The following is a 20,213-nucleotide window of genomic DNA, read 5'->3' on the forward strand; positions in this document are numbered from 1 at the left end:
CTAGACTTTTCTGGGCACTAGGGAACATGTTTGATCCAGTGCCATCAAGCAATGACAACTATGTGTGGCTACCTTATCCTCCTTGTACACAGAGAACTAGTCTTTGGTTAAATATGAAATGGACTGAACACAGAACTTATGGAATACATACGGAGAGGGCATACAGGTTCTGCCTTTTAGAAACTAGTAAGTGGTGTGTAAACTTTTGACCAAGAAAGTTCTTGCAGTTTCCAGAACCAGGGGTGACCCTGCTGTCTAACAATGGTAGAAGGAAACATCCTTGTGGATGGAAATTTGATGGACTAAGCTCATGGTACCAGCTTTGTCTTTGGCTCCTGCTCCCTGGACACTGCATCATTGATGTAAGGGGAGCTTGTGATTTTAAATGTCCGCCAAGCTTATAAGCCAGGGTATTTAAAAGATGGGTTGCAGTCTTATGTATCTAGCTGATCTATGTGATCCCAGCAAGGAATTTAGATTTGGTTTCTGGGTTACACAGTTTTAGGACAGCAAGCAAACATTCACAAGCTTTGTGTTATAGGCCCAAAAAAGTGGAATAAGCTACCTCCCTGAGACAGGAGGTTAATTTTTCGATCTTCTACAAAACTTTTAAAATGCTCCTTTTCCTGATTTGTTGAAATCTTGTCATTTGCTTTTGAGACTTTTTGTTAATAAATTTATATAAAACACAAATATATTAAAACGAACTATATTATCTAGTTGACTGGGTTTTGGGAGAGAATTTCTTACAATGAGTTCTTGAATCCTTACTTCTATTTGTCTATTTAATGCTGTATACCATTTTGAATTAATTTTATTCAGTAATATGGTATATAAAACTTGTTTTAAACAGCCAGTACGTAAGGGAAAGGGCATGAGAAAACAGTGCAGCAACTGGCTAGCTTCTCCGTTACTATTCCCAAGGGGGTTTGGAACAGGGACCAGACCAACACCACCACCTTCAGAGAAGGAATTTTTTCCAAGAGAAGCATCAGGATAGAGAACTTCAGTAATGTGGTCCCATCAGGGAAGGGATCTGCAACCTCCTTTTGGAACTATTTACTTCATATCAGCACCTCATTGGAAGCTAGAAAGACAGCTGTAAAGTGGGAGGGTTCAATAGGTCTATCTAATAAGAGACTCAAATGTTAGATGTTACATTTCGTTGACTAGATACAACTTTGTCCTTTTTTACTCATATAAATTAAGTAAATATTGGTTGGAATGGACTTATTGGGTGAAAGGATTGTGGTGGATGAGTGCCTGCGGTCTGGGCATGACCTCATAAATCAATCAACTACTTTTAGTAACTTGTTGTGATGCTCACTAGTCAACAAGGGTTACACATTAAAAGTATTCATTTTATCAGAAGACTTAGCATTATGTCACTGCTAAATTAACAGTTTGCTAAGTAGTTTTTATTTTAACAAATTGGAATCTAAAGACATCACAGACCTGTCTTCCATGCATGTGAAAGCTTCCTCAAGATAAATGTTTTGGACAATTTCACAAAAACGGCACTTTGCTGTAGTGCAGTATTTGAAAGAGTTGTTCAAAACTGTGGTTCCTGCTTTTGCTCAAACTTGAAATTCTTATTTTAGATTTCCTTTCAAATCTGGACAGTACAGTTAAAAAGTCTTCCAGAGGCTGTAGCTCATAGATTTGCACTACTTGAACCTTTTGTGTACATCTTATTCATTGACACTGACATTTTGGCAAAATACACCATCAAACTGAAATCTTATTTCACTTGACTGGAGAAATCTGGTCCCCCTTTGCTGTAGTTTCCAGAAATTTCTGCCCCACTGAAATCAAAGCCAGGATTCTAAAATAGGGGAAAAAAGAAGCAGCAGCATAAATAGGCATTCCACAACACATCTATCAACAATTTTTTTCAAAAAAAATTAATAGTGTATTAATTATATAATATGGAACACTTTTTTCCGGAGTTAAAACATTCTAGATTGTCAGCCCACTAGGGATAGAGAAAGTACCTGCATATAACAAAAGTAAACCAATTTGACTGTAACACAGAAAGGTGGTATTTCAAATCCCATTTCCCATACCCTTACAAGGATTTGTTCATAGCTAGCAATTAAGGAGTAAACTGCTACAGCTTCTGAAGGTCTGTCTTTTATTTAATAAGCTGGTCTGGGTGGTTCTATAGGACTGAAAAGGTAGGCTATAAGATTAGAAGATATTAAATAAAATGCCCCTGCATATCAAAACATTTTGACTCAGACTTCAATTTAAAATTTTTGTCCGTACTTACATAGTAACAGTCTATGACGGCAGATAAAGACCTGTGTGGTCCATCCGGTCTGCCCAACATGATAAACTCATTACACATGGTATGTGATACTCAGGGCCGGTCTTAGGGCGAGGCGACCGCATAGGGCCTCGCGCTCAATGGGGCCCCGCGCTGCGCGCCTGAAGTCGCCCTGCCACGACCGCCCAAGCTCCAGTCCCCCCGCCCTCTGAATTTTAAGTTACCTCATCGTCAACGTCGGAGCGGCTGGCGGGTACTAGCAGCAGCAGTGAAAAGCGTGCGAGCTGCTGGGCGGCGCTTCGGAGTCTTCCTTTCCCTCGTTCAGCTCTGGTTCCGCCGAGCTGCCTCGAGGGCGGGACCAGAGCTGAACAAGGGAAAGGAAGACTCCCGAAGCGCCGCCCAGCAGCTCGCACGCTTTTCACTGCTGCTGCTAGTACCTGCCGGCCGCTCCGACGTCGAGGTAACTTTTAAAATTCAGAGGGAGGGTGGCCTTGGAGCTGGGTGGAGGGCCTTGGAGCTGGTGGGTGGGAGGGAGAGAGAGAGGGAGGGGGACCTTGGAGCTGGTGGGTGGGTGGGAGAGAGAGAGAGAGACCGGCCTTGGAGCTGGGTGGGAGGCCGGGAGGCCTTGGAGCTGGGAGGGAGGGAGGGAGCTGGGGAGCCCAGCCCGGGAGCTCGGAGGGAGGGGTGGTCGCCCTGGAGCTCAGAGGGAGGGGTGGCCGGCCCTGGAGCTAGGGTGGGGACGGGGCTAGGGTGGGGCCCCATCAGGTTGGTCTGCATAGGGCCCCGCACTTGCTAAGACTGGCCCTGGTGATACTTCATATGTATATCTGTCTTGATCTGTCCTTGCCATTTCCAGGGTACAGACCATAGAAGTCTGCCCAGCACTGTTCCTGTACTATAATTTCTGAAGTTAATGTTGAAGCCCTTTAACAGTTACACTCCAGCTCATCCATATCTATTCAGTCACAATCAGGGCACAAACCATATAAATCTGCCCAGCACTGTCTTTGCTTCCCAGTTACCAGTGTTGCGCCTGATTTCTGTTAAGATTCTGTGGATCCTTTCCTTCTAAACAGGATTCCTTTGTGCTTATCCCATGCATTTTGATTTCTGTTACCGTTTTCATCTCCACCACCTCTCGAAGAAAAGTTATGTCTTACCTGATAATTTTCTTTCGTTTAGTCAGCAACACTGTTCTGCACAATCAGTTTGTTATCAAGCAGGAGAAGGTAGAGACAACTGAATTCTACTAGTGATATCACTGATATAAGCTGGGGTGCTCCCTGGAAAAATCCAGTAAGCATCTGCCCAAGCAGCAGAAGGCCCCTTCTGTAACACACCCATTCCCCATCAACCACTGCACCTGCAATGATAAGTGAGCAAAACACCAAAAAGGGGCACTCTCTACCCTACATATAGCAGGATATGGCAATATTTTTAACAACTGAGGCCCAAATGCACTAAACTTAACGAGCCTTTAACGAGCCAATAACGAGCAAGTAGTAAACCCTAGCATGCACCAAACGCCATTTACTGATCACGGTAGCAGCTAACGCAAACGGAATGCAAATCATTATAATGAGCTGCAGTACCATTGCAAAGCTATTATAATGATATGCACTAATGTTTACCGATTCCCCTTACTGTGGAAACCCTAACATGAGGTCTGCATCTCTCGTTAGGCAGGGGCTGCTGTGGGAAAGGAAAAAAAAAATGTCCCTGATGAGCACTGCTTTCTTTTTCCCTTCCGACGCCCCCCCCCCCCCCCCCGCCTGAGGTCACCGCTGCCGCTTCCCCTCCCCTGAAAGAGCTTTTCGCAGCCCCGCCCCACCCTGAGGCCACCGCCTCCCCCTCTCTTGAAATGACAGCTTCCCTGCCATCCTCTGCACCCCCCTAAGGTCATCTCCGCTGCCGCTCCCCCCTCCACCTCCGTCTGCCACCGGGCCCTCACAGCGCCTCTCACCCCCGTGTGAAGGCGCTGCACCAGTCGCAGCAGGCAACAGCTGATCGCTTGGCTTCGGGACTTCCCTTCTTTCCTCCTTGGCCTGCCCTCGTCTGACATAAGTTGGGGGGGGGGGGGGGGCTGCGGAAAGCTCTTTCAATGCAAGGGGGAGGGGGGTGCGGCGGCAACCTCGGGCCGGGGGGGGGGGGGGGGGGCCAACGCTGACTATAAAGGACGTCCATATGGACGTCCATACGCACGTCTTTTTTTGTTTGTTTTATTTTTTACGTCCTTGGCATGCGCAGAGCAGCCAGCATAACGCTTGGCTGCTCTGCACATGCTCTACCGGTCGATTCTCCGACCGTTTTACGAGGGATTAGAGAATGCAAGTGAGCTGCAACGAGCAGCTCATTTGCATTCCCTTTTTTTTTTTATGCATTGCCGTTCCCTACCGATTCGCTATGGAATTCGGTAGGGAACAGCTCTAACGACGACTTTAGTGCATCTGGCTCTGGGTTCAAACCTGTTTTTGTAATGCTATTCTGTACATAAGTATTGCCATACTGGGAAAGATCAAAGGTCCATCAAGCCCAGCATCCTGTTTCCAACAGTGGCCAATCCAGGTCACAAATACCTGGGGCAGGATTCCAAAAAAGTACAAAACATTTTATACTGCTTATCCCAGAAATAGTGGATTTTCCCCTAGTCCATTTAACAATGGTCTATGGACTTCTCCTTTAGGAAGCCATCCAAACCTTTTTAAAGCTCCGCTAAGCTAATCACCTTTATCACATTCTCTGGCAACGAATTCCAAAGTTTAATTACACGTTGAGTGAAGAAAAAATTTCTCCGATTCATTTTAAATTTACTACATTGTAGTTTCAACGCATGCCCCCTAGTCCTAGTATTTTTGGAAAGCGTAAACAGACGCAAAGTACAAAACATTTTATACTGCTTATCCCAGAAATAGTGGATTTTCCCCTAGTCCATTTAACAATGGTCTATGGACTTCTCCTTTAGGAAGCCATCCAAACCTTTTTAAAGCTCCGCTAAGCTAATCACCTTTATCACATTCTCTGGCAACGAATTCCAAAGTTTAATTACACGTTGAGTGAAGAAAAAATTTCTCCGATTCATTTTAAATTTACTACATTGTAGTTTCAACGCATGCCCCCTAGTCCTAGTATTTTTGGAAAGCGTAAACAGACGCTTCACATCTACCCGTTCAACTCCACTCATTATTTATAGACCTCTATCATATCTCCCCTCAGCCGCCTTTTCTCCAAGCTGAAGAGCCCTAGCCGCTTTAGCCTTTCCTCATGGGGAAGTCATCCCATCCCCTTTATCATTTTCTTCGCCCTTCACTGCACCTTTTCTAATTCCACTATATCTTTTTGAGATGCGGTGACCAGAATTGAACACAATATTCGAGGTGCTGTCGCACTATGGAGCAATCCAAAAGCAGTATAACATTCTCACTCTTGTTTTCCATTTCTTTCCTAATAATACCTAACATTCTATTTGCTTTCTTAGCCGCAGCAGCACACTGAGCAGAAGGTTTCAACGTGTCATCAACGAGAACGCCTAAATCCCTTTCTTGGTCCATGACTCCTAACGTGGAACCTTGCATGATGTTAGCTGTAATTCGGGTTCCTCTTTCCCACATGCATCACTTTACACTTGCTCACATTAAACGTCATCTGCCATTTAGACGCCCAGTCTCCCAGTCTCGTAAGGTCCTCTTGTAATTTTTCACAATCCTCCCACGATTTAACGACTTTGAATAACTTTGTATCATCAGCAAATTTAATTACCTCACTAGTTACTCTGCCACAATTGTTGAATCAAACTGTTTTTGTTTTTTGAAGCATTTCATCATGTTTTTTGGATTGCGTGCATAAGAACTTTTGACCCCTGTCTGTTTGCAATAAAGTTAGTTTGGTGAATGATATGGCAAACTCTGCTGACTTGCTAGCAGTGCTCTATGTGATAAGTGCTACATCTGAGTAACAAATGGGTTCAAACTGCTTTTGTACTGCTGTCTCACCACAATAGCTTGTTATTTTTAATCTTCTAAAAGTATTTTATGTTTAATCCTTCAGGTTAAGGATTGAATTTGGCATTAGAAGAAAGTTTGTGTTAAAACTCCCCTCTAGGTATGTGCCAATTTGAGTATTCTCTTTTTTTCTGTTCACTAATTTAATTCAAATCAGGTCTTTTATACTGCTAATATCCCCTGTTTATGGTTCAGTGTGGTTTACATCTACTGTGGGTCGTTGATGATACATTGAAAGCTTCTGCTCAGTGGGCTGCTGCAGCTAAGAAAGCAAATAGAATGTTAGGTATTATTAGGAAAGGAATGGAAAGCCAATATGAGGACCGTAAAATGCCTTTGTATTGCTCCATGGTCCGACCGCACCCTGAATATTGCATTCAATTCTGGTCACCGCATCTCAAAAAAGATATAGTGGAATTAGAAAAGGTACAGAGAAGGGCGACGAAAATGATAAAGGGGATGGGACGACTTCTTTATGAGGAAAGGCTAAAGTGGCTAGGGCTCTTCAGCTTGGAGAAAAGGCGGCTGAGGGGAGATATGATAGAGGTCTATAAAATAATGAGCGGAGTGGAACAGATAGATGTGAAGCATCTGTTCACGCTTTCCAAAAATACTAGGACTAGGGGGCATGCGATGAAGCTACAATGAAGTACATTTAAAACGAATCGGAGAAAAGTTTTCTTCACTCAATGTGTTATTGAATTCGTTGCCAGAGAATGTGGTAAAGGCGGTTAGCTTAGCAGAGTTTAAAAGTCCATAGGCCATTATTAAATTGGACTTGGGGAAAAGCCACTATTTCTGGGATAAGCAGTATAAAATGTTTTGTACTTTTTTGGGATCTTGCCAGGTATTTGTGACCTGGATTGGCCACTGTTGGAGACTGGATGCTGGGCTTGATGGACCTTTGGTCTGTCCTAGTATGGCAATACTTATGTAGAAGTTGGTACAATATTATTATTATTATTTTTTTTTTTGTTACATTTGTACCACGCGCGCTCCCACTCATGGCAGGCTCAATGCGGCTTACATATTGTATATAGGTACTTATTTGTACCTGGGGCAATGGAGGGTTAAGTGACTTGCCCAGAGTCACAAGGAGCTGCCTGTGCCTGAAGTGGGAATCGAACTCAGTTCCTCAGTTCCCCAGGACCAAAGTCCACCACCCTAACCACTAGGCCACTCCTCCACTATAAGTAGGACTTTGGGTGAATACAGTCTTGCTGATTATATTTGGTAGTACAATATTATTAGTGGGATATTAGGTGAATACAATCTTGTTGGTTACATTCAATGTTATCTAACCAATGCTATAACACTATCAGGTGTGAAGGAGTAGTTGTTTCATGTAGTAGTTGTTTAGTTCGTCAGGAGACTGAGGAGTAGTGACTGTTATGTAGGAGACTTTGGGAAGAGGTAATTATTTAGCCTCTTCCGGAAACTGAGGTAGTTTGTCTCTAGTCTCATAGCCAGAGGAAGTGAGTTCCATAATGAGATTCCTGATACCGGGAAAAGCGAGTTAAAGACCTTCTGAAATCAGATTCCCTTGTAGAACAATGGGGCTAAGATCAGTTGTTCTTTTAGTCTGTTTGAGTGAACGATGCAAACAGGTAAGATATTGATTAGCAGTTCAGAGGTAGCACCTTGCAGAATCTGAAAGACTAGACAGGCGGCTTTGAACTTAATTCTTTCAGCTATGGGCAACCAATGCAGTTTAGTAAGATATGGTTTGAAGCTAATTTATCTGTTTAATTTGAAAATTAATCTCGCTGCTGTGTTCTGTATGATTTGTAGATTTTTTTTTAAACATTGGATCATACATTACAGTTGTCCAGATGTGGTAGGATCAGCATTTGGACCAATAGCGCAAAGGCTTTCTGATCAAAGAATGATCAGATTAGGTGTAGTTGTCTCATTTTAAACATTGTTTTCCTCAATAATTGGTTGATATGGGATGAGAATTATAGGGAGGAGTTTAGAAGGACACTCTAGCTTCTGACTCAACTGGGAAGTTTCTGTTGTTGGATAGCGTTATTGACGCTGGGGCCTCGACTCCTTGATTTCGGAACCAAAAGATCTTGGTCTTTTGCGCATTCAGTTTCAGTTTGTTTGCCAAGGCCCAGGACATGGTGTTCATCCCGGTTGTTACTGATTGGATTGGATCTTGGTGTGAAGATGTCAGCAGTAGAAGGAACGTGATGTCATCAGTGTTTGATAGCAGTAGCTCTCCTAGTCCCATGTGTATTGAGCTGAGGGAAGACACGAAGACGTTAAACAAGATAGGAGAGAGAGAGAGAGAGAGAGAGAGGGAACCTTGGGGGACACCACATTTCGGAATCCATTGGTTGGAAAGGTGTTAAGCTATTACATGTATTCAAGTATACCTGTCACACATACAACCTTTTAAAATTATGCATATGAACGTAAAGGCAATGTTTGGTTAATCATGCTGCTATCTGTGATTTTAACACACCATTCTCACCACTACTAGTGCTATGCTGTACATGTTTCTGCGCTTCTACTGGGCTGTTGAATACAACTTTGTACGGATATTCTTCTCGTTTACATTTTTCGCTGATTTTCCAGCCCTCCTATTCTAGGGGCGTTTGGTATTTACAAATGTTTAATATATGATATTCACTCTCTATAACTGCCTTATTGAATCCGTTACCATCATGGAAACGTGTGGAACCTACTTATCTGGTGTTTCGAAAGAAACAAAAAAGAGCATTACAGTAATTTATTTATGTGGCTATCTCAGTGAAATTCACCTATATGGATATATTTTGGATAGGCTCGAAGCCAATATGATAACACAGTAACATAGTAGATAACGGCAGATAAAGACCTGTACGGTCCATCTAGTCTGCTCGAATAGAACTTGATTTGTTCATGCTATTTTCAGGGCATAGACCACAGAAGTCAGCCAAGCACTGTCCTTGTTCTAAAACTTCTGAAGATGTTATTGAAGTCCATCCCATCCATATCCATGCAGGCCACGATCAGGGCACAGACTATAAAGGTCTGCCTAGCACTGGCTTTACATCCCAATTACCAGTGTTGCCACCTAGTTTCTGCTAAGCTTTTTTGAATCTATTCCGTCTAAACAGGATTCTTATGCGTTTATCCCATTCATTTTTGAATTCTGTTATGATTTTCATTTCTAACACCTGCCGTGGAAGAGCATTCCAAGAATCTACCACTCTCTGAGTGATAAAATATCTCCTGACATTATTCTGAGTCAGACCCCTCCCACTTCAATCTCAATTCATGTCCTCTAGTTCTACCACCTTCCCTTTTCTGGAAAAGGTTTGTTTTCTGGCTGAATACTATTGAGCCTAATGGTATGAATAAGAACGTTGAATGGAATGTGTTTTTTTTGAAGTGGGGGCTCTTTAAATCAGGTGGGTAATCCGCTTGGTGGATACATAAGTTGGCGTCTTTTTAGTTCCACAGCCATCTTGGAATTAGTGATAGTGATCATGTAGCTCATTTGTTGGACTCTTCCTGAAGCAGCAAGCTCCAGTGAAACAAGATACTCTTGCTGAAGAGCAGTGGTTTGAGCAGTGCACTGTTGTCCACGGATCAGTGACTGAATATTGTGGGAGCAATGGACTTTCCTATATAAAGACTCTAATGGAGGGAATTAGAAGGAATCATGGACTCTGATAAGTATTTGTCTACAGACTGTTTGCTCTGCTGTTTTTTTGAGATCTGTGGTATTGATACTTGCCTGCTGGTTCTGCCACTTTTTTGCAGTTCTGCATTTCTGAACATGATTGTGAGTTGTTTTTTTTTCCACATTACATTCCTTCATGGTTTCTATTTAATTGGTAAGACGTGGGGTTCGTTTTTTTGAACCAATTCTTTTTCTCCGGTATAGGGAGTTTTTGACATTGGTCCCTTCCCCCCCCCCCCATTAGTAATAATAGAAACTGATGATAATAACCTACTCCATTATCAGTTGAGCGAGTATTACTGTGTGACGCTATTATTCTTAATGAAATTCCTCACTGGGAGTTTTTAAGGTTTAATTTTTGATTTTTTGATTGGTCTTCTTGGAAATCTTGAAGGTCTGTTTGTGTGTTTATTCAAACTGATGGTTTTTGCTACTTCGAAAAATATCAAAACAATTATCACAGGCTTAAAACTGGATCATGTGATGCGGAGGTAGATAGCAGACATCGCTGAGCTGAGCTCCTGGACACCCTCACTTAAAATCTAACCGTGCGCCACCTCACACAGTGTCTTTATTTCAACTCGATACTTACCATCCTGAAAGCCCAGGCCAAATATATTCCTTTTATTAAAAAAGGAGGGAGGAAGACCACACGATAGCCGGCATGGTTAAAAGGTTAGGTGAAGGAAGCTATTAAAGCTAAAAGAAAATCCTTCAGAAAACGGAAGAAGGAACCGACCGAACATAATAAGAAACAGCATAACAAATGTCACGTCAAATGCAAAGCGCTGATAAGGAAGGCAAAGAGGGACTTTGAAAAAAAGATGTGCTATATTCTGAAACGGCTTCAGACGGCTCAAAACACAGCTGCAAGACTTATCCTGGGGAAATCTCGCTTTGCTCCTGCTCAGCCACTCCGTATTCAACTGCACTGGCTCCCTGTCAAAGACCGTATTACATTTAAAATCTGTTCGCTTACACACAAGATAATTTATGGTGAAGCCCCTGAATACATGCTTACTCTAATCGATCTGCCCTCTAGAAATGCCCTGAGATCTGCAAGGACCTACCTCAATCTTCATTAACCCACCGGCAGGCATGGAAAATACAAGACTCTTTATGCTTCGTCCTTCCCCTACATCAGTCCACAATCCTGGAATGTTCTGCCACGACAGCTTAAGGAGCTCGTCGACCATCATCAGTTCAAGAAGGCCTTAAAAACCTTCTTATTCGCCAAGGCTTATCCCCCTGGCTACTCCTCTGTTTAACCTCTATCTTTTGTTGGCTCTTCACCCCTGTCATCCCATGTACCTTCCCCTCCTGTCACATTCTGTTTCTGTATTGAACTGTATCCTCTTGACTTAATGTAAGCGACATTGCGCCTGCTTATGTGGGAAAACGTGGGGTAAAAATGCACAAAATAAATAAATAAAAACACATAGTAAACATTTTTTATTTATATTAAAAGCAAGAAGTCAGCAAAAGAATCAGTTGGATCGCTAGATGACCGAGAGGTAAAAGGGGCAATCAGGGAAGACAAAGCCGTAGCGAACAGATTAAAATAATTCTTTGTTTAGGTCTTCACCGAGGAAGATTTGGGAGAGATACCGGTGCCAGAAATGGTATTCAAAGCTGATGAGTCTGAGAAACTCTATAAACCTGGAGGATGTAATGGGGCAATTTGACAAACTGAAGAGTAGCAAATCTCCTGGACCGGATGGTATTCATCCCAAAATACTGACAGAATTGAAAAATGAACTGGCGGAACTATTGATAGTAATATGTAATTTATGTTTAAAATCAAGAATGAAACTGGAAGATTGGAGGGTGGCCAATGTAACGCCAATATTTAAAAAAGGTTCCAGAGGAGATCCGGAAAATGATACACAGGTGAGCCTGACATTGGTGCCCTTTCTTTGAAGGGGTGAACAAAACATGTGGATAAAGGTGAGCCAGTTGATATTGTGTATCTGGATTTTCAAAAGGCATTTGACAAAGTATCTCATGAAAGACTCCAGAAGAAATTGGAGAGTCATGTGATAGGAGGTAATGTTCTATTCCGGATTAAAAATTGGTTGAAAGATAGAAAACAGAGAGTAGGGTTAAATGGTCAGTAATCTCAATGGAGAAAGGTAGATAGTGGGGTTTCCCAGGGGTCTGTGCTGGGACTGCTGCTTTTAACATATTTAGAAATGATCTAGAGATGGGAGTAACTAGTGAGGCAATGGCAGATGACGTTTAATGTGAGCAAGTGTAAAGTGATGCATGTGGGAAAGAGGAACCCGAACTATAGCTATGTAATGCAAAGTTCCACGTTAGGAGTCACCGACCAAGAAAGGCAGGGCCGGTCTTAGGCAGGGGGCGACAGGTGCAGTCGTACAGTGCCTTGCACCTCCAGGAGCCCTGTGGCGCTCCCTCCTGCTCCCCGCCATTGCCGCGATCTGACACCTTGCTTCCCATCCTCCGAGCCACAAAGTGACCCCCTCCAATTACCAGAAGCTGCCCTAGTGGTCTAGCGGATTTTTCAGTGCAGGAAAGATCCCCAGTGTTCCCTGCCACTGCTGACGCTGACCCCCTTGTTGCCGCATCACTCTTTAAAGATGGTTGCCGGGACTTCCAGTGGCGGCCTTGTGAGAGTTTGGCTGAAGTCTTGCGAGGCCACCGTTGGATGTGTCGGCAGCCATTTTAAAGAAGATGTGGCAGTGAGAGACGTATGCGGCTCGGGGGGAGTGGGAAGGAAGTCTGGGATAGGTGGGGTAGGAGGGAAGTTGATGATAGGGTACTGGAAAAAAAAATCAACCTAATATCTGTGTCATTTCAAGGGGCTGGTTAAAGGGATAGGGAAAGGAGGATACTGTTAAAAATCAAGATAAAATCTGTGTAATTTGGAGGGGCTGCTTAAAGGGATGGGGAGCGCATGATCTGGTATGGGAGGTAATGGTGCTGGGGCCGCTCGATAACAGTGATCATAATATGATCGGAATTGATATTAGCTTTGAAGTAAGTATACATAGGAAATCAAATATGTTAGCGTTTAACTTTTAAAAAAAAAGGAGACTGATAAAATGAGAACGGTAAAAAAAAAAAAAAAAAAAAAACACACCTTAGAGGAGCAGTTGCAAGGGTCAAAAAAAACACCATCCTGGAAGCCCAGGCCAAATATATTCAGTGTATTAAAAAAGGAGGACGGAAGACCAAACGACAGCCGGTGTGGTTAAAAAGTGAGGTGAAGGAAGCTATTAGAGCTAAAAGAAAATCCTTCAGAAAATGGAAGAAGGAACCGACTGAAAATAATAAGAAACAGCATAAGGAATGTGAAGTCAAATGCAAAGCGCTGATAAGGAAGGCTAAGAGGGACTTCGAAAAAAAGATTGCATTGGAGGCAAATAACACATACTAAAGTTTTTTTTTTAGGGTATATTAAAAGCAGGAAGCCGGCAAAAGAATTGGTGGACTGCTAGATGACCGAGTAAAAGGGGCGATCAGGAAAGACAAAGCCGTAGTGGAGAGATTAAATGAATTCTTTGCTTCGGTCTTCACCGAGGAAGATTTGGCTGGGATACCAGTGCCAGAAATGGTATTCAAGGCTGACGAATCAGAGAAACAATGAATTCTCTGTAAACCTGGAGGATGTAATGGGGCAGTTCTACAAACTGAAGAATAGCAAATCTCCTGGACCGGATGGTATTCATTAAAAAAAAAAAAAAAAAGAGTAGGAAAGGTAGGCCCTTCCAAAACACCAGAGACGACGTATGTAGACACTCAAATCTTTATTCAATTGGAAGCACTGACAAACTCGACTGTGAGTCAGAGTCGAGTTTGTCAGTGCTTCCAATTGAATAAAGATTTGAGTGTCTACATACGTCTTCTCCGGTATTTTGGAAGAGCCTACCTTTCCTACTCTTTTTTTTTTTTTGTGTATTCTTTTGCGTAGGATTTTAGTGTACCTCCACTCTTGTGGTGGTTCTTCTCCCCCGGATGGTATTCATCCCAGAGTACTGACAGAACTGAAAAATGAGCTTGCGGAGCTATTAGTAATATCTAATTTATCCTTAAAATCGAGCGTGGTACCGGAAGACTGGAGGCTGGCCAATGTAACGCCGATTTTTAAAAAAAGGTTCCAGAAGAGATCCAGGAAATTATAGACCGGTGAGTCTGACGTCTGTGCCGGGCAAAATGGTAGAGACTATTATAAAGAACAAAATTACAGAGCATATTCAAAAGCATGGATTAATGAGACAAAGTCAACATGGATTTAGTGAAGGGAAATCCTGCCTCACCAATCTTTGAAGGGGTGAACAAACGTGGATAAATATGAGCCGGTTGATATTGTGTATCTGGATTTTCAGAAGGCATTTGACAAAGTACCTCATGAAAGACGCCAGAGGAAATTGGAGAGTCATGGGATAGGAGGTAGTGTTCTATTGTGGATTAAAAACTGGTTAAAAGATAGAAAACAGAGAGTAGGGTTAAAATGGTTAGTATTCTCAATGGAGAAGGGTAGTTAGTGGGGTTCTCCAGGGGTCTGTGCTGGGACCGCTGCTTTTAACATATTTATAAATGACCTAGAGATCGGAATAACTAGTGAGGTCATTAAATTTGCTGATGACACAAAGTTATTCAAAGTTGTTAAATCACAGGATGATTGTGAAATATTACAAGAGGACCTTACGAGACTGGGAGACTGGGCATCTAAATGGCAGATGACGTTTAATGTGAACAAGTGCAAAGTGATGCATGTGGGAAAGAAGTTATAGCTACATCATGCAAAGTTCCACGTTAGGAGTCACAGACCAGGAAAGGGATCTAGGTGTCGTCGTTGATGATACATTGAAAGCTTCTGCTCAGTGTGCTGCTGTGGCTAAGAAAGCAAATAGAATGTTAGGTATTATTAGGAAAGGAATGGAAAACAAAAATGAGGATGTTATAATGTCTTTGTATCACACCATGGTGCAACCGCACCTCGAATATTGTGTTTAATTCTGGTCGCCGTATCTCAAAAATGATATAGTGGCATTAGAAAAAGTGCAGAGAAGGTTGACAAAAATGATAAAGGGGATGGGACGACTTCCCTATGAGGAAAGGCTAAAGCGGCTAGGGCTCTTCAGCTTGGAGAAAAGGTGGCTGAGGGGAGATATGATAGAGGTCTATAAAATAATGAGTGGAGTGGAACGGGTAGATGTGAAGTGTCTGTTCACGCTTTCCAAAAATACTAGGAGTAGGGGGCATGCGTTGAAGCTACAATGTAGTAAATAGGTTTGGATGGCTTCCTAAAGGAAAAGTCCATAGACCATTATTAAATGGACTTGGGAAAATCCACTATTTCTGGGATAAGCAGTATAAAATGTTTTGTACTTTTTTGGGATCTTGCCAGGTATTTGTGACCTGGATTGGCCACGGTTGGAAACAGAATGCTGGGCTTGATGGACCTTTGGTCTTTCCCAGTATGGCAATACTTATGTAGTTATGTACTTATGGGAGGATGTTGTGTAAAAAAAGAAAAAAAAAATCAAGGTAATATCTGTGTCATTTGGAGGGGCTGGTTAAAGGGGCATCCTAGTATTATATTCGTGCAGAGATTTTTTTTTTCTCCTGGTAAAGGGCCACTAAACAGACATCAGCTTATGAGAATTAGGTGTTCAACATTCAGAGTTTCTATCTATCTATTTATTTACTTATTTATAGCATTTTATCCCACATTAAAAATGAATTAGATTGAAACCTGGGAGCATTTAAAATCTTTTTTTTTTTTTCCTGTGCCTACATCAAAAGAAAAAAAAAAAAGATGGCACATGGGAACTTGCTCCTTTTGCTTTGTGAAATGCAGTGGTATATTATAAAAATGCACTTGCCTTTTTTATTAGCATTACATTTTCACAGAGAAGGTTTTGATTAATGAGGAAGGGTTTCCTTCGTACAGAACTGTCTAGAATCAGTCTAAATGTGCCAACAATGTCCAGTTCAGCACACTATTACCAACCAAGTTCATACAAAGTTAATTATGTTCAGTGGAAAATAAATCTGTTGGCTCATGCTGCTTGCTATGTGAATATTCAATAACTGTTTCATTATTGCTACCAAGTATTACATATTAAGGGGATTTGTTTTAATTCATTTATCCAGTCCTTACAGGGACATGGCTTTGCTTTTTAAACCCAAAGTTTTTCTATGATAGCATTGTGCATATTTGAATTAGTTTTTCTGTACAAGTTTTACTTGATTTGAATTTATTTGAAATAAAAAAATGTTTAAAACACATCTTGCCAAAAAGGGGCAGGGCTAGGTGTGGGTGGGGCTAGGTGGTGCCCCATCGATCTGGTCTGCACAGGGCTCTGCAATTGCTAAGACCGACCCTGAAGAAAGGGATCTAGGCGTCAACGTTGATGATACGTTAAAAGTCTCTGCTCAGTGTGCTGCGGCGGCTAAGAAAGCCAATAGAATGTTAGGTATTATTAGGAAAGGAATGGAAAACAAAAATGAGGCCGTCAAAATGCCTTTGTATCAGTCCATGGTGCGACCACAGCTTGAATATTGTGTTCAATTCTGGTCGCCGCATCTCAAAAAAGATATAGTGGAAATAGAAAAGGTACAGAGAAGGGTGACAAGAATGATAAAGAGGATAGGACGACTTCCCTATGAGGAAAGGCTAAAGCGGCATTGCTCTTCAGCTTGGAGAAAAGACGGCTGAGGGGAGATATGATAGAAGTCTATAAAATAATGAGTCGAGTGGAATGGGTAGACGTGAATCGTTTGTTTACTGTTTTCAAAAATACTAGGAGTAGGGGGCACGTGATGAAGCTACAAAGTGGTAAATTTAAAATGTATCAGAGAATTTTTTTTCTTCATTCAACGTGTAATTAAACTTTGGAATTCATTGCCAGAGAATGTGATAAAGGTAATTAGCTTTGCCGGGCTTAAAAAAGGTTTAGACGGCTTAAAGGAAAACTCTACAGACCATTATTATTTTTTATTTTATTTTTGTTACATTTGTACCCCGCGCTTTCCCACTCATGGCAGGCTCAATGCGGCTTACATGGGGCAATGGAGGGCTAAGTGACTTGCCCAGAGTCACAAGGAGCTGCCTGTGCCTGAAGTGGGACTCCAACTCAGTTCCTCAGGACCAAAGTCCACCACCCTAACCACCAGGCCACTCCCACTGCTTATTTCTGGGACAAACGACATAAAATGTTTTGTACTTTTTTGTGATCTTACCAAGCATTTGTGACCTGGATTGGCCATTCTTGGAAACAGGATGCTGGATTTGATGGACCTTTCGTCTCTCTCAGTGTGGCAATACTTATGTACTTCTCTCCTTGTCAGTTTTGATGCGGAGAAGGCGTTTGATCGGGTGCTTTGGCCTTTGCTGTTTACGGTAATGTGGAAGTATGGAATGGAGATTTTCTTTATGGAAGCGGTACAGATCCTCTATTCTGACCCACAGGCATGTATGTGGGTCAATGGAGTATGTTTCAAGCAGTTTTGCATCTGTAGAGGTTGCCCACTGTCTACGCTTTTATTTGTGTTGTCTTTAGACCCCTTTATTCATGAGGTAACCCAAAATCCAGAAATCACTGGTGTTCCAATAGTAACTCTGAGTTCATTTTTTCAGCCTTTGCAGATAATCTGTTGGTCCATCTTCCTGAGCCTTTATGATCCTTGCCCACGTTGTTAGAGCTGTTTCAGGAATTTTGCTACTTTGCTGGATTCAAACTCATGTTGATTTTGGTACTACAGATTGTATTCTCTTGTTACTATGTAAGCCGCATTGAGCCTGCGATGAGCGGGAAAGCGCGGGGTACAAATGTAATAAATAAATAAATAAACAAATAAATAAATAAATAAACTACTCCAAGTCCTTAGCATTAGCATCTATGGTGAGTTGCAAAAAACAGTGGGGGTCTAACTTCCCACTTCAATTGGCACGAGACTCTTTCCCTTATTTGGGTATACAACTTTATACGCAGACATCTAAATTATACCATTTAAATGTCTCCCGTTTGTTGGAGGCAATGGCTGAGCGGCTGAAGGCACGGATATCTTTGCCACTCATGCTGCATGGTAGAATTCAACTGTTTTGCATGCTAGAATATCCAAAATGGCTTTTTATGATGCAAATTCTGCCTCTGCATATCCTCAAGAAAGATCTGAAACTGATTTTCAAACTGTTGGGGCGCTTTTGCTGGGGAGGTATGAAATCCAAACTTTCATTGCCACATATGCTGGGTTCTTGGAGGGAGGGAGGTCTGGGGCTGCCCGACCGACGGTGCTATAATCAAGCCTGTGTGTTTCGTCATTTGGGTGACTGGTTTCTGGACAGACAGGATTATACTCCACAACAGTTAGAACTTACATAGTAACACAGTAGATGACGGCAGAAAAAGACCTGCACGGTCCATCCAGTCTGCCCAACAAGATGAACTCATGTGTATACCTTACCTTGATTTATACCTGTCTTTTTCAGGGCACAGACCGTATAAGTCTGCCCACCACTATCTTCGCCTCCCAACCACCAACCCTTCTTCCCCCCACCGGCTCCGACATCCTGTTAAACATACTTGACTATTATGGAATCTGCGGAACTGTCTTGAAATAGTTCTCTGGATTTTTAAAATCCAAGTCTTACCAAGTTAAGCAACTGGGTAATAGCTCATTGTCATGGGTTTTTCTTGTAGTGCAGTACCACAGGGTTTTCCTCGGTCACCTATTTTGTTTAACATTTTCATGATCCCAGAACTTGACTACTTTGCTCCATGTCATTTTTATTTTTTTGTTACAGGCCCCACAGTCTTTAGTTCCTCAGCCTTTTCGGAATAGTTTGTTGTTGAGTCCACTGCGGGTGCTCTGGAAAGATATGACTAGGTTTTAGGGAGTCGATTCACATACGTCTGACCTGCTGCCAATTCACGGTAATTTGATGTTGATGCCTGGCAATGAGAATAGCACATTTTGGAGCTGGGAATGTATGGGCATCACACAATTGAGCATGTTTTGACTGATAGAGGCTCTTTGCTGAGTTTAGGGGCGTTGTAAAGAGATCAATAATGCTTACGCTTATAACAGAGTATCTCATTACGTTGGCTCTTTGTGTGTTGAAGCTTTGGGATCTCGGCATAGCCATTGTTTACGACAATTTTTTGCGTTGGTGAAGGGTGAGATGCTGTCGGTCTCAGACCTTTATAAAGCACTTGCTAGCCTTTATCTCCCGAAGGACAAGGAGCTTATTAGACTACGTTGGGCACGAGATATGGATAGACCCAACCTTTCTTTGGATTTCAACACACACCTCCTGGATACCAACTTCAGCTGTCAGTGCAGATCTGAGAGAAGCCAGTTTCGAATCTTGCTCAGGGCATATCTCACCAAAGTTCAAATTTTTAAAATGGGGAGTGCTGACACGCCTTTGTAATCAAAATGTAGGTGCAGCCAGGGCTCTTTCTTTCACTCTCTCTGGGATTGTTTTTCAGTACAGGCATTTTGGACTGCTGTTTTTCAATACTTGGAAACTCTATTAGGCTCGTGCATTCCACTCACCCCACTTGAGCCCTTTTGGATAAATACAAACGTTTTGCACTGCATGGTAGAGATGCTCAGCAACTGATCCGTAAAACCTGTATATTAGACAAGCGTATCATTTTCAGCCTCTGGAAAAGTGATTCACTTCCAGATTATTGGTATTGGTGTAATAAATTTCATGGTCTTATATTATTCGAGCGCCGGGAAGCACGTTTGACTCCCAGACATCAAAAGCGTTTTCTCTCCATTTGGGGGCCTTATATACATTCTTTGCATGCATGGGGATGCAGCTTAGTGGTTAACTCCCTGTGAGGTCTTGGGGGCCTACAATGTACCATAAAGCACAGTCTCCTTGTAAATGTTCTCCTACACAGTGTTTATCACTTTACAGAGATTAGGTATGGATGGGATGGGCTGAGCCAGGGTGGCGGAAGGATAGGGTATATTAGGTCAGCAGTGGGAGTGATGATTAGATGGGAGATCTTAGTTGCTCCTAGCTTGATGATTGTGTACATCAGTTCCATTGCATGTTTTGAACTGACTTCTGACACTTTGTATCTCTTTATCGTTTATACAGTTTACTAAAGGGGTTAGAGGATAGTTAACATGAGTAGTTAGTGAGCTGGGGCGAGATACTTGTAATATTTGATGATGGATTATCTTCCCCTTTTCGTTTCTACTGTATGTTCCTCTGGCGTATCTCTGTATATACATTTGACTGGATGTACTCTTTTCTATGGTCATCAATAAAAATTAT

The 20,213-nt window shown here is 42.2% G+C and overlaps 1 protein-coding gene across 1 annotated transcript in view; it reads right to left on the reverse strand.

Annotated features, from left to right (window-relative positions):
* Positions 1-1,356: 1,356 nt before the first annotated feature.
* The window catches only part of NUDCD2 (NudC domain containing 2), an 87,498-nt gene continuing 68,641 nt past the window's right edge, over positions 1,357-20,213 (reverse strand). Inside the window, exon 4 of the mRNA XM_030213535.1 lies at positions 1,357-1,825. Coding sequence (XP_030069395.1) covers positions 1,742-1,825 — 84 coding nt within the window. The 3' untranslated portion in view covers positions 1,357-1,741. The remainder of the gene's footprint in view (positions 1,826-20,213) is intronic.

This window comes from Microcaecilia unicolor, chromosome 8, assembly GCF_901765095.1.
Source record: "Microcaecilia unicolor chromosome 8, aMicUni1.1, whole genome shotgun sequence".
NCBI lineage: Eukaryota > Metazoa > Chordata > Amphibia > Gymnophiona > Siphonopidae > Microcaecilia > Microcaecilia unicolor.